Source organism: Leucopleurus acutus, assembly GCF_964270905.1.
Source record: "Leucopleurus acutus genome assembly, chromosome: 13".
Lineage (NCBI taxonomy): Eukaryota > Metazoa > Chordata > Mammalia > Artiodactyla > Delphinidae > Leucopleurus > Leucopleurus acutus.
Window position 1 is genome coordinate 13,023,455 of NC_139155.1, and position 12,129 is coordinate 13,035,583.

At 39.5% G+C, this 12,129-nt stretch overlaps 1 protein-coding gene across 2 annotated transcripts in view; it reads left to right on the forward strand.

The window, feature by feature from the left end:
• The window catches only part of VPS4B (vacuolar protein sorting 4 homolog B), a 31,563-nt gene extending 29,638 nt beyond the window's left edge, over positions 1-1,925 (forward strand). The window contains exon 11 of one of the 2 annotated variants that reach the window (XR_014326682.1): positions 339-439. Coding sequence is in view for 1 of the 2 variants with exons in the window: in XM_082852684.1 (XP_082708810.1) it covers positions 339-440 (102 nt within the window). In the remaining variant the exon portion in view is untranslated. Of the gene's footprint in view, positions 1-338 lie in introns of both variants that reach the window. The other variant, XM_082852684.1, reaches the window with a different exon arrangement.
• Positions 1,926-12,129: the final 10,204 nt, after the last annotated feature.

Below are 12,129 nucleotides of genomic sequence, written 5' to 3' on the forward strand. Positions count from 1 at the left end.
CTTGTTTAAGAATAAACAGATACGGCCAGAAAAGCGATCGGGGACTTAATTCTGGAGGCCTTGATCATCAGGCTAAGAGGACTGTACTTCCTCAGGGTGCTGAGGAGCCTTTGAAAGTTGTGATCATGACAAGGCAAGCAACTGAAAGTTTATAAGCAAAGGAATAACTTGGTCAAAGATGTCCTTCAGGAAAACAAGAGAGTTTATCGTCAGTAGTTTATGGCACGATGCAGATTTTCAGATTTAACCTTAGGCAAAAGTTAGGAATGTTGATAATGAAATGTTTTTTATTCCGTTAAATCTATTACTAATACTCCCCCACTTCTTTTTCCTGACAGTCGGATATGTTACGGTCACTATCTAGCACAAAGCCCACAGTCAATGAGCACGACTTGTTGAAATTAAAGAAGTTTACAGAAGATTTTGGCCAAGAAGGCTAGACCAAAGACAACAAGGAAGACGTTTACCACGTGTGTTCTCTCTTTCATAGGTATTTTTGCCTTTCTAGGATGGCAGTCAGATTATTTCCGGTAAAACTCTTTTACTGCAGGAAAATAGAGATCTCACTTCAGCATTCATTTAAGTTTTATATGTACTTTTGCTCCATTACCAATTAAATCCTCCTGTTAACAAAAATTATAAAATAATGGGTTATAAGCAAATGAGTGACATAAATAGCAAAAACATAGAAATTACCTAGTAAAAAGAAGATTAAAATTGATTGAGATACAAATATTTTAAATTGTTATAAATAGTGGTCTTTGCAAAGAGCATTCATTTTTTTTTTTAACTAAAATGAAGTGGGGCTTATTTCATATTTTGAAAAAAAACTTAAGCATCATTCTTGTCAATGTAAAATTTATTTACTTTATTACAAAAATTAAAAATGATTTACTCTCAGGGATGGGCAGTAAAACAGCAAAGAGCACTGATTGGGTTTGAAAGGTTTTGAATTGTGTTCTAGCCAAGGCTTTTACTGGTTTTTTGATAGGTTGACTTTTTTCTCCATGTAGATTTAAATAATTTCTGTAAAAGCAGCAAGCTTTTTTATATTTAACTAAGTAATACCTTTTACTGTGCAATCTCAAGAGAAAGACTCTCTAAATTAGGCATTGTCTCTACCTTGAAGAAGAAAATTGTCTATTTCAGTGTCTTTTTGTAGCAAGATTGACCAAAACAGGGGGTTAATAAATGTGTACCTTTTAAATAATTCTGCCATGGAATACTGTAATGGGAACCTTTGCTAAAAGGAACAGCCTCCCTTTGGATTATGGGAAGTTTCTTGTGTGTGATGGGGGCGGTGTGTGTGTACATATATATAAATTTTTTTTAATATAGGTTAGATAGAGTCTTGTCTTTTACCTTTTAAGTTCAGGGAACAGCTCGTCCTGGCCACACGTATGTTATCAGTGTAATGTTTCATGAAGCTTTAGAAATGAGCTGATGTCTCCTTAAATAATAAAATACAAACATGATATTGTATTATTTTAATATCTTCAAATAAATAATCTGAGGGTGTGTGTTACATACTTGAGCACCAACACTAAGTTGTGCCTTGTACATTTGCATTGGCTCTACATGCAAAGGGTTATTAAGTCAGCTAGAATGAGGTAGATTCCTTAATTTACTATAAAGTTCTGCCTTGAAAATGCTATAGGATAACTTGCATTTTAAAGTATATTTGCACATTTTACATATTGTGCTATATGGTTGCCTTTGGGTTTTCTGTACAGGTTGTTTTCGTTGATATTAAATGGAAGTCGTAGGCCTGAAATATGCTGTTCTTACGTGAAGTAAATTGATACAACCTACTATTGGCTATATTCTGTGTGTGCTTCTTTATTTTGGGATCTTCCATATAGGAGAAAATATTATCTAAATTGATTAGATACAAAGAAATCATTAAAAATTATTAATTAAGGATGTATGCATGAAAATTCTATTTTTCAGTAACTACTGTGTGAGAGTTGGGAATTAACTTGGCACACCAACACCGAGTTCTTTGCGGACGTCTTACGAGACATTTTACTTTATCCACCTCAGAATCATGCAGTATTGCTATTAATCATATCATTAGGGTAATTAACATAACTATATTAGTATAACTAATAGCTGAAATCCAGATGTTTTTGTGAATCCAAAATTTGTTTTGAGGAAGTATTTTACTTAAATTGGCCAAGTAGCGTGTAAGTCCAGTGTTGATGATGAGTGGATACTTTATCACTCAGTTCTTAAACGTGCTCTGAGAACCGTGCCTCAGTGTCCATGTCACTTCTAGCCTTAGCTCCATTTTCCACATTTCTGCTTTTAAAACTGTTTCTAGAATCTAATAATTTTAGACTTATTTTAGAATGGTAGAGCATAGGTCATTTCCATGTGTTCTTTATGGGCAGATAAATACTCAAGAGGAAACAATGTTCGGGCTCTGTCTGGACCTTGGCCATTCTGATTTTGGGTAGATGTTTTCTGAGCCACCAAGTAAACCCTACTTGAGCAACTCTATGAGCTAGCTATTCCCTGGATGTTTAGGAACATTTTTTGATCTCAGTCTGAAAACTCTATAGAGACCTTAATTATAAAAGTATTTCAGTAGAAAATTGGTTTTTGAGCTTACTGTCATCAACATGCAGACAGACAGAATGAGTGTATTTGATTACTAATGTGAAGTATCATTTAGCCACTTGCAGCTGCACAGGTGGGAAATGGAGGCACACCTCCCCAACAGAGTGCTGGGAATGTCGCCCAGCTTTGTGAGCTCCCACAGGTACCGGGTGCTCTCCTGCCTCCTTTCTTCTTTCCTCTACTAGTCCAAATCCCGTGATTTCCATTAAGACCTAGCTCATGACCCATCTAATCTCTTCCAGGAAGAATTCCTAGACTACCCCATCCAACCTTTGGATTTCTTTAGCACCGAGCTGTGACTATCTTAAGATGTTTCTCCAAGTGTCAAGCACACTCTGTTAATTTTGTTTAGATCGTTTAGATTGTAAGCTCTTCAAAGAGTTATGTTTCTTCCTTTGCATTAACATAGTTCTAGACACTGTTTATTAGGTACTTAATAAAGACTTGAAAAAATTAAGGGAGTTATATCTATATTTTATCTACTTCCTAGATTGTCTGTGAGACTTTTAATAAAATAGGTAATTTGAAGTTGCTTTGTTCCTGCTGGTCTAGTGAAGTTGTACATTTTCGTCACTGGGAACTGAAATCAGAGGTGTGCCAGAGCTGGCTCATACTGGCTCACAAGAACCATTTTTACACATTGCTGCCCACCTCTGCAGTCACCTCATTGGTAGCTTGAAACCTGCCGTGGTGGAAGTGATTTACACCACAGAAACCAGCAAGTTTCCATTTACATGCTGCAATGCAAAGCAAGGACTGTAGCTTAGAATTGAAAAATTAATATTTACAGGAATAAAGGGAAAAAGTTATCTTCATAGAGTCATAAAAAGCATTTAATAAAATCCAGCACCAGTTTGGGATTTTCTTTTTTAGCTCAAAGTAGGAATTGAAGAGAGCTTCTGAATTTAATAAAGAGCATCCACTAAAGAAACAAAAAAATTCTAACAGACATCATAGTTAATTGTGAATTATTGAAAACTTTAACTCCCCAGAGATCAGGAAGAAGACAAAGGTGCCTGCTGTCACCACTCCTTTTCAGTTTTGTGCAGGAGATTCTAGCCAGTGTTAAAAAGGAAGAAACAAAATTGTTATTCTCAGGTGACATGATTGTGTATGTAGAAAATCCAAATTAATAAACTTAGAAAAAGAATCTGAATTTAAGAAGATTGCAGGATACAGGCTAATACATAAAAATAATTGTATTTTTATATTCTAGCAACAATTAGAAATTGAAATTAAAACAGTACTGATTAAAAAAGAAACAATCCTGATTGCAGTAACATCAGAAAGCATCAGATACCTTCAAATAAATCTGAAAGATGTGTAAGACCTCAGCATAGAAAATTATGAAACATTACCACAAGAAACTAAAGAAGACCTGAATAAATGGAGTGGTGGGACCCATTCATGAGTTGGAAGACTCTTAAGAAAAATATCATTTCTGGGACTTCCCTGGTAGTCCAGTGGTTAAGACTCCGTGTTTCCACTGCCAGGGGTCTGGGTTCAGTCCCTGGTTGGGGAACTAAGGTCCCACAGGCCATAAATAAATAAGTAATTTTAAAAATATATATATATCATTTCTAACCAAATTGATTCTAGATTTAATGCTATCCCAAACCCACATCTGGGTGATACAGATATATGTATGTATATATGTATGTCTCTGGAAACAAAAATAGGTGCTTAATAAACAGATTATTGATGATTGAAAAGAAATCCTTTATAGTGTGAATTCGTTTTTTACAACAGTATATTTCTCCCAGCTGTATCTTTCTGTACATTCATCATAACCATTCATCCAGATATCTGTACATATACATAGAAAGATATCTGGAATTACTTTCACCTTACGTTCATTATGTTATTTATGGGTAGTGAGATTTGGCTTGATTTTTTTCCTTTCTTCACCTCTTTCAGGTCCTTTAAGTTTATTTTCAGATTCCACTGAGACCTTCCCTGGTCATCCTACTTAAAGTGGCAATTCGTCATGACCCTCCTTGTACCCCAATCCCTGCTTTATTTTCCTCTGTAGCACTTATCATCGTCCAACATACTATATAATTTACTACTTTTCTTATTTGTAATTTTTCCTCCTAACATGTATATTCCATGAAAGCTGGGATTTTCTTGTCTATTTTATTGTCTCCTGTACCTTCAGTGTCTGGAACAGTATTGGTGCCTGATGGGTGCTCAATAAATATTTATTGAGTGAATGAGTCTTTGTATTTTTTCAAAGTCTGAATACTTTACAATGAGCATGTATAGTTTTTGCCTCTCTCCCTGTTACCCTGCAATTTTTATTTCTTTTAAAAGAGAAGAAAATTAGGAATGAAGACAAATACATCAAGAAATTAACAGTGGCTAAATCTGCATGATAGAAATATGGATACTTATTTTTCTCTTTGTTTTTATCTTTAAACACTTTAATTTCCAAAAATGAAAGTAAACGTTTTTAAGGAAGAATTGCAATCAGCTTGACGGCTGATCACAGGAATTTGTCTCCTCTGGAACTCTATGAAATAACAGAAGAGGCTTTAAGAAGAGAAAGAGAGAAGAAAAAAGGACAGCGTTTGCAGCCAATTCGGCCGACTGTGCTCTTTTCCCCATGGGCGCCCAGCGTGCAGTAGCTGCAAACAGCCTCCTCGGTAGTGTGTGCAGCGTGTTGCCTGTACAGGTTACCCTAAGGTACCTTGAAGACAGCCCTTTCCAGTAGACATTGGTATGCTGTCCCCAACCTAGGCTCCAGACAGGTATGCACGGGGCCTTTGGAAAGCCCGAGGGCACAGGGGCCAGGGGCCACATTGGCCAAGTCATAATGTGCGTCCGCACCAAGCTGCAGAACAAGGAGCATGTGATTGAGGCCCTCCAAGGGGCCAAGTTCAAGTTCCCTGGCCACCAGAAGATCCACATCTCCAAGAAGCGGGGATATACTAGGGTTCATGTGGATGAATTTGAAAACATGGTGGCCGAAAAGCAGCTCATGACCCCGGAAGACTGTGGGGTCGAACACAGCCCTAGTCGTGGCCCTGGACACATGGCGGGCCCTGCGCTCCTGAGCGCCTTGGCGCCGTGCCCCCCTTTCTCCTGTCCGCCGGTAAATCCTATTTCCCTGTCAAAAAGAAGAACAAAAGATATTCATCAAACAAATGTTCTTTGGAGGAATGTTCATCTAAATCACCTACCTGGTTTTGGGACTGGCCCTGGCTTCCTGCTATAGGAACCAAAGTGGGGAGGTGCTACTTTTCTTCATTAGGTGGCAGATGTCCTGTGGGCCCTTGACTAGCCTTGGTTTATCAGGTGCTGCCACCCAGGTCCTTCAATCTTGAGCACCACAAAGATGGCAGGACGTTAAAAACAGGATCGCAGCAGCATCAGTAGCATCTGACTGGATGGTGAAACGGCTAATTATGTTATGGTCTCATGGAATGAAGTGTCCAGTGAGGACAAGACATCGGGGAACTACTTTGCAGCTGCTGTACAACAAAATGAAGGCGTGAGAACTTCAAGGACTGCTAATTGGAAACCCAGGGCTTCTGCATGACTGTGCTAAAAGAAACATTTGTTGTATTCAGAGTACTAAAGTAATCAAAAGCAAAACTCAGTATTTGATCCTGCAGGTTGCCAAATTATATCAGTGGAATTCACAGGTTCACCAAGATTATTTTATGTGAACGTAAGGAAATTTAGTAGAGTAGGATCCATACTATCGAAATATGTATATTTGTGAGAGCTTGGAGGATTCTGAGTGTCTCGAGAACTATGCGTGGGAATGGATTATGTCGGTGATTAGCCAAGAAAAGCGTCTGATTTCAGATATGATTGAATCTATCAGTATGGGTTCAGTCAACACAGATTCTGAATTTAGAATTTTTGTTTGAGCAGCCAAGAGTGATTTTAATTGTTTGCTTTACTGGTTGAAGGAACTGAACTTGACAGTCGACCACTCTGAACTCCAGTTAAGGTGATGGGAAAGAAAGAACCTAATATCTAGGAGGAGAAATGCTGGAGTGGATTTATCACATGAGAATCACTCACAAAGCCACAAGTTCCTGGAGAAGACCCAGAACCCAGCCCCTTGACCAAGGCACTGATAGATGAAAGGAAGGCATTTCAGAGTGTTTTTTTGGGTCCTTGATTTCACTGGAGCTGGAAACGATCTTTTGGTTGCAGAAGCCAAGTAGTGGCAATTAGCCAGCACAAGCCAGGTGGACTTGGTCACCACATTAGGCTGCAGGGCTGGCGTGATAACCGGGGTGCTCTTTCCTGCAGAGATCTTGACCAGTGATTCAAGGGTGGCAGGGTCCTTAGGATCTTTACTAAGGGCTGCCGTGTTGGTATAACCAAAAAGCTGGTAAGCAGAGGTCTTCCCATCATGATGGAGCACCCCACTCAATTTCCAGACCACAATCCGGTCATAGACTCTACACCACTGAAAGAAGTGGAGACTGTATTGTTGAGGAAGGATCCTACAGGAACATCTCAGGTGCACTGGGAGCTTCCCTTCAGCTTTCCCAAAGGGTCTGACGCTGCTTAAGGCTACCGTGAAATAAAGAAAGGGAGTACTCACAGGATTATTGGACACTGGCTCTGAACTAATATTCTTTGTATTTTGTGGGTTTTTTTTTTTTTTTGATGTGCCATGCAGCATGTGGGATCTTAGTTCCCCGACCAGGGATCAAACCCACGCCCCCTGCATTGGAAGCACGGAGTCTTAACCACTGGACCACCAGGGAAGTTCCTGAGCTAATATTCTTTACCAGAGAATCAGAAAGTCATTGTGGTCCACTATTCAAGAGAGCATCTGTGGGAGGCAAGTGATAAGTGGGGTGGAGTTTTGACTAGAGTCTGCACCACAGCAGGCCCAGTGGAACTCTGCACAAGTATCCTCAGCAGTGGTCAGAGTCACCACAGCAGTTCCCTGGCCCCAGGAGTGAAGGTTAATGGGAAAAGAAGGGCCCCTGGAACTCCCCCCTCCTGAAAAAGCAGTAAAGCAGTATTTACAAACCTAGGAGAAATCACACCAATTTGTGCCACTATTCAGAACATGGAAGATGCTGTGTGGTGTTATCTACCAGGGACCCATTTAACTCCTCAGGATGGCAGTGCAGAAAAGTGAGTTTTAGAGAGTATCAGGGCCTACGTATTTATGTTCTTCTGTTTGCCTAATATTTCATTAAGATACATCTGAGATCGTTGAGTATTGAAAGAGGTGTGTTAAAAAGGATATAGACAGGAATTCCCTGGCGATCCACTGGTTAGGACTCCGCACTTTCACTGCTGAGGGCCCGGGTTCAATCCGTGGTGGGGAGCTAAGATCCCACAAGCTGCGCGGGGCGGCCAAGAAAATAATAATAAAATAAAATATTTTTTAAAAATAAAAAGTTAAATCCTTTTTTTTCACATCTTTATTGGAGTATAATTGCTTTACAATGGTGTATTACTTTCTGCTTAATAACAAAGCGAATCAGCTGTACATATATCCCCGTATCTTAAATCCTTTTTAAAAAAAGGATGCAGACGTTATATAAGCTTAATCTTAAAAAATGGGTAGTAATGCAAGGTTTCAAAAATTGATGAAGAAATAGTGGTTTTAAAATATTAAAAGTTTCAAATGTAACCAATAAAAGAATTCTAAATGGTGATATTAACTATCAAAAATTGGGAGGGAGAAGAGAAGGGTTAATGTAAGTGAGCTAAGGGCTCATCTGTCCACTAGGAAACAGAATCATGTCTAAGGCCAATAAATCAAGATAACCAAGACAAAAACAGTTGCAGGATAAAAAAATTATAAATTATTCTCTAAACTATGCAAGATATATGCATGAAGAAAAAACTGAAAGTAGAAGTACGGCAGAAGTCTAGTTTCACTGAGAACTGTGTGTGTATTTGAGTCTGAGCCTCCAATGTTCCTGCCCTCAAGAAACTTACAGTCCAGGGAATTCCTTGGCAGTCCAGTGGTTAGGACTCCCCGCTTCCACTTCAGGGGGCCTGGGTTCGATCCCCGGTCGGGGAACTAAGATCCCACATGCCACATGGCGCAGCCAGAAAAGAAAAAAAATGAAACTTCCAGTCCAGTTAGGATAGACAGATGAATACACTGCAACACTTGGAGTTCAGTGACAGAGCGATACATAGGGTGCCATGTGACTGTGGAGGAGAGACAGCTAAAGAAGACCAGAGGAAAAGAATTGGAGAGAACGTGATTTATCATCCTTGGAGGTAAATATTGCATCAACTTTTTATTCTGAACCTAATAACTAATGGGAAAGAGTAAGCATTTACCCTCATTTTTAGAAGGCACGGTACAGTTAGTTTATACCTAGTCAATGAGGGAAAGCTGGCGTTCTCCCCTCTCCCCCTGCTCGCTCACTCTCTCTCTCTCTCAATAAAACAAGCCAGCTAATGAACGTAGAGAGAATAACAGATTTTAAACTAGCCTCTGGCAACCCCAATGACATAGTCGATCCAGGCAAGGATCATCGATGATGCTAAAACTATTGAATGAAAGAATATTTACATGAGATCTGTTTCCTATAAGACAAATCATTCAAAATCACAGTGCCTTAAAACACCGTCTTATTTCTCATGACGGCAGTTTAGCAGAGCTCCCTGGAGAGGGCTTGCCTCTGCTGCACATGGTGTTTGGCGGGGGCGGCTTGACCAGGGCGCAGGGATCCAGATGGCTCCACTCACGTCTGATGCCTCCAGCTGGGCTGGCTGGGCCTCTCCCCTTCATGCGGTCCCTCATCATTCAGAGTCCACCCTGAGCTCCTTTACTTGGTGGCTTAATCCCGAGAGGGCAGAAGGAGCTTCAAGGCCTCTTAAAGCCTAGGTCCAGAAATAAAGAAATACCTCTTCTATCACATTATATTGGTCAAACGAAGTTACAAGGCCAATCCAGCTTCAAGGGATGAGAAATAGATTCTACCTCTTGTCGGGGGCAGAGGAATTGCAAATAGGAATGGGAGGGGTTGGTGGTGGCAATCTACCAACATTTCCAAGTGTCCCTCCCAGAGTCCTTGCTCATTGCAGAGGGGAACATGATCTTTACCGGGAGATATACGGTTGTCACCACCTTACCCAAGAAATCAAATTGAGCGTGGGCAACCTGACTGCACTGCCTGCTGGGATGCAATACCAAATACACTTAGGAAGTGTTCCTACCAAAAATATGTAATCTGAATCCAGTCAAACCATAGACCTAACTGCTGGTTACAGAAAATTCAGGGGAGAGGGAAATAAATAACATCATGAGGAACCAATCAGTCCAAAGAGAATGTGGAACATCTGCTAGACAACTGGCCTCGTCTCTCCAAAAAGTCAATGTCGTTAAACAAAAAATAAATACGATTAAAAGGTTGAAGGACTTTTCCTGGATTAAAAGAAACTGAAGACACATAACCCAATAACAATGCAATATGAGAACCTTCATTTGGATCCTGATTTGAGGAAAAAACAGCTGTAAAAAAACAGTTTGGATATAATTGAAGAAATATGAATGCAAACTAGATATCAGATAATACGGAATTGCTATTGTCTTGGGTGTGATAATGGTATTGTGGTTATTGTGGGTGTTTCTGGGGCCCTTATTTCCAGGTGATACGTCCTGAATTATGGACATACAGGGATGAGAGACAAGAGTCCCATGATGTCTGCAACTTACTTTGAAATTGCACATACATTCACAGCCCCACAAAAAGCAAATGTGACTAAGCAAATAACTAGGACTGAAGGATAAAAGATCATTTCTGGAGGAGATGAAAGTTAAGAGCCAACTTTAAAAACATGTAGTGGTAGAATCCATCACTGACTGATCTTGATATTTCCCAAGCACTTAACACAGACCCACGAATTATCTATGAACAAGTCATGGAACTGTGCTTATTGTATACAAGTGATCACCATTCTGGCTGAAATGACAAAGCATTTGAATGTAGGTATTCTTGATATGGGAATAGTTGTATCTTGGAAAGTTGCCAAAACTCTTAAGACTTATATCCTATTTTCCCAAAGACTTCTATAAAATTGTCAGTGGATTCTTAAAAGAATTATTTACGGCCTAAGACATCATACGTTGCAATTAAGTACACGAAAGCCTTTTAATGTTGCAACGTATGATGTCTTAGGCCGTAAATAATTCCTTTAAGAATCCACTGACAATTTTATAGAAGCCTTTAAACATTCCATATTAAAAAGTGATTACAAAGTATCAAAGGAACCCTAGGTTATGAAATAAAAACTTTAAAACTGAAAATGGAAGAAATTGGTAGCAGCCACATGAAAGTGGGAAGGGCGATGATAAAAATGGTTAACAACGGGTATATTGTGGGCACAGCCCTGGCCAATCAGTACGGCTGTCTGCTCTCAACAGCCGTTAATCTCCAAGACGGTATGTCTAGAATCTAAATAAAAGTACACACACACACACACACACACACACACACACACACACACACACACACCCCTTTCCTCTAAGAGGCAGAACATTAGTTCTCACAGATTCCTTCTGCTATAGGTTTGGCTACAAAGTAGAGAAAACACGTTGACAAATTCTCCTGTTACTTTAGGGGATGTTGAAATTATGGGAACTCGCTAATGGCGAGTCTAAATTTCCGTTCACAAACTCCAGTAGACTAAAATATCATATTTCTACATTATCATTAAATCAAACCTAAATCTGCTGTGCTGTCAGGAAAATCAGTTAGTCTTTATTAGACCTCTTCCTCCAAGGCTTGTACTAAAGTCCAAAAGGCTTACACATTGCTCAGAACAGGAGATAAATCCCCAGTCCAACAGTGTTGCTGACATTTTTATTATTCAAGTCCATAGACGTCCCTCTGCTATCCCCTTCCGCACCAGTGACGCAGAAGACAATCTTCGCTGAAGCTGAAAATCTTAGTGCCACGCCCTGTTTGAAGTTTGGCCACTGGGGGGAGCCTTTCACTCCAACCCTCAGATGTGAGGTGAAAAATCTGTCCCCGTTCCTGCCGGTAGCCTGCAAAATCTTCTTTTTCTCCCGTTGCTCTCAAAGGTATTTCGCTTAATCTCTCTAGTGACATGAGTGATTAGGATTTGTTGGTAGGGGGAGCCAGAAGAAAGGAAAATATTGTACAGGAGATTATGTTTTTGCCTGTTTACAAAATACAAAGAAAGCCCGCTATCTTCGAACAACAAGGGAAGAGAAAATAGAAAAAAATTATCTTAATAACCCTGCCACATATTGTGAGGTCATCCCAAGAAGGCGTCTTGAGGAAAGTCTAGAGCTAAGAACAACTCTCTCTGAGTTGTAGAATTACTAATTAAACATTTTTTCTTTATTTTCTAAGTTTTATGAAGTGAGCATTTTTTTATTGTGGTAAAATATACATAACATAAAATTTACCATTTTTTAGTATTTTTAGGTGTACAATTCAGTGGCATTAAGTACATTCACAATGTTGCAGAACCATCAACACTGTTTCCAGAACTTTCCACCCAGACTCTCTGCCCATTAAATAATAACTCCCC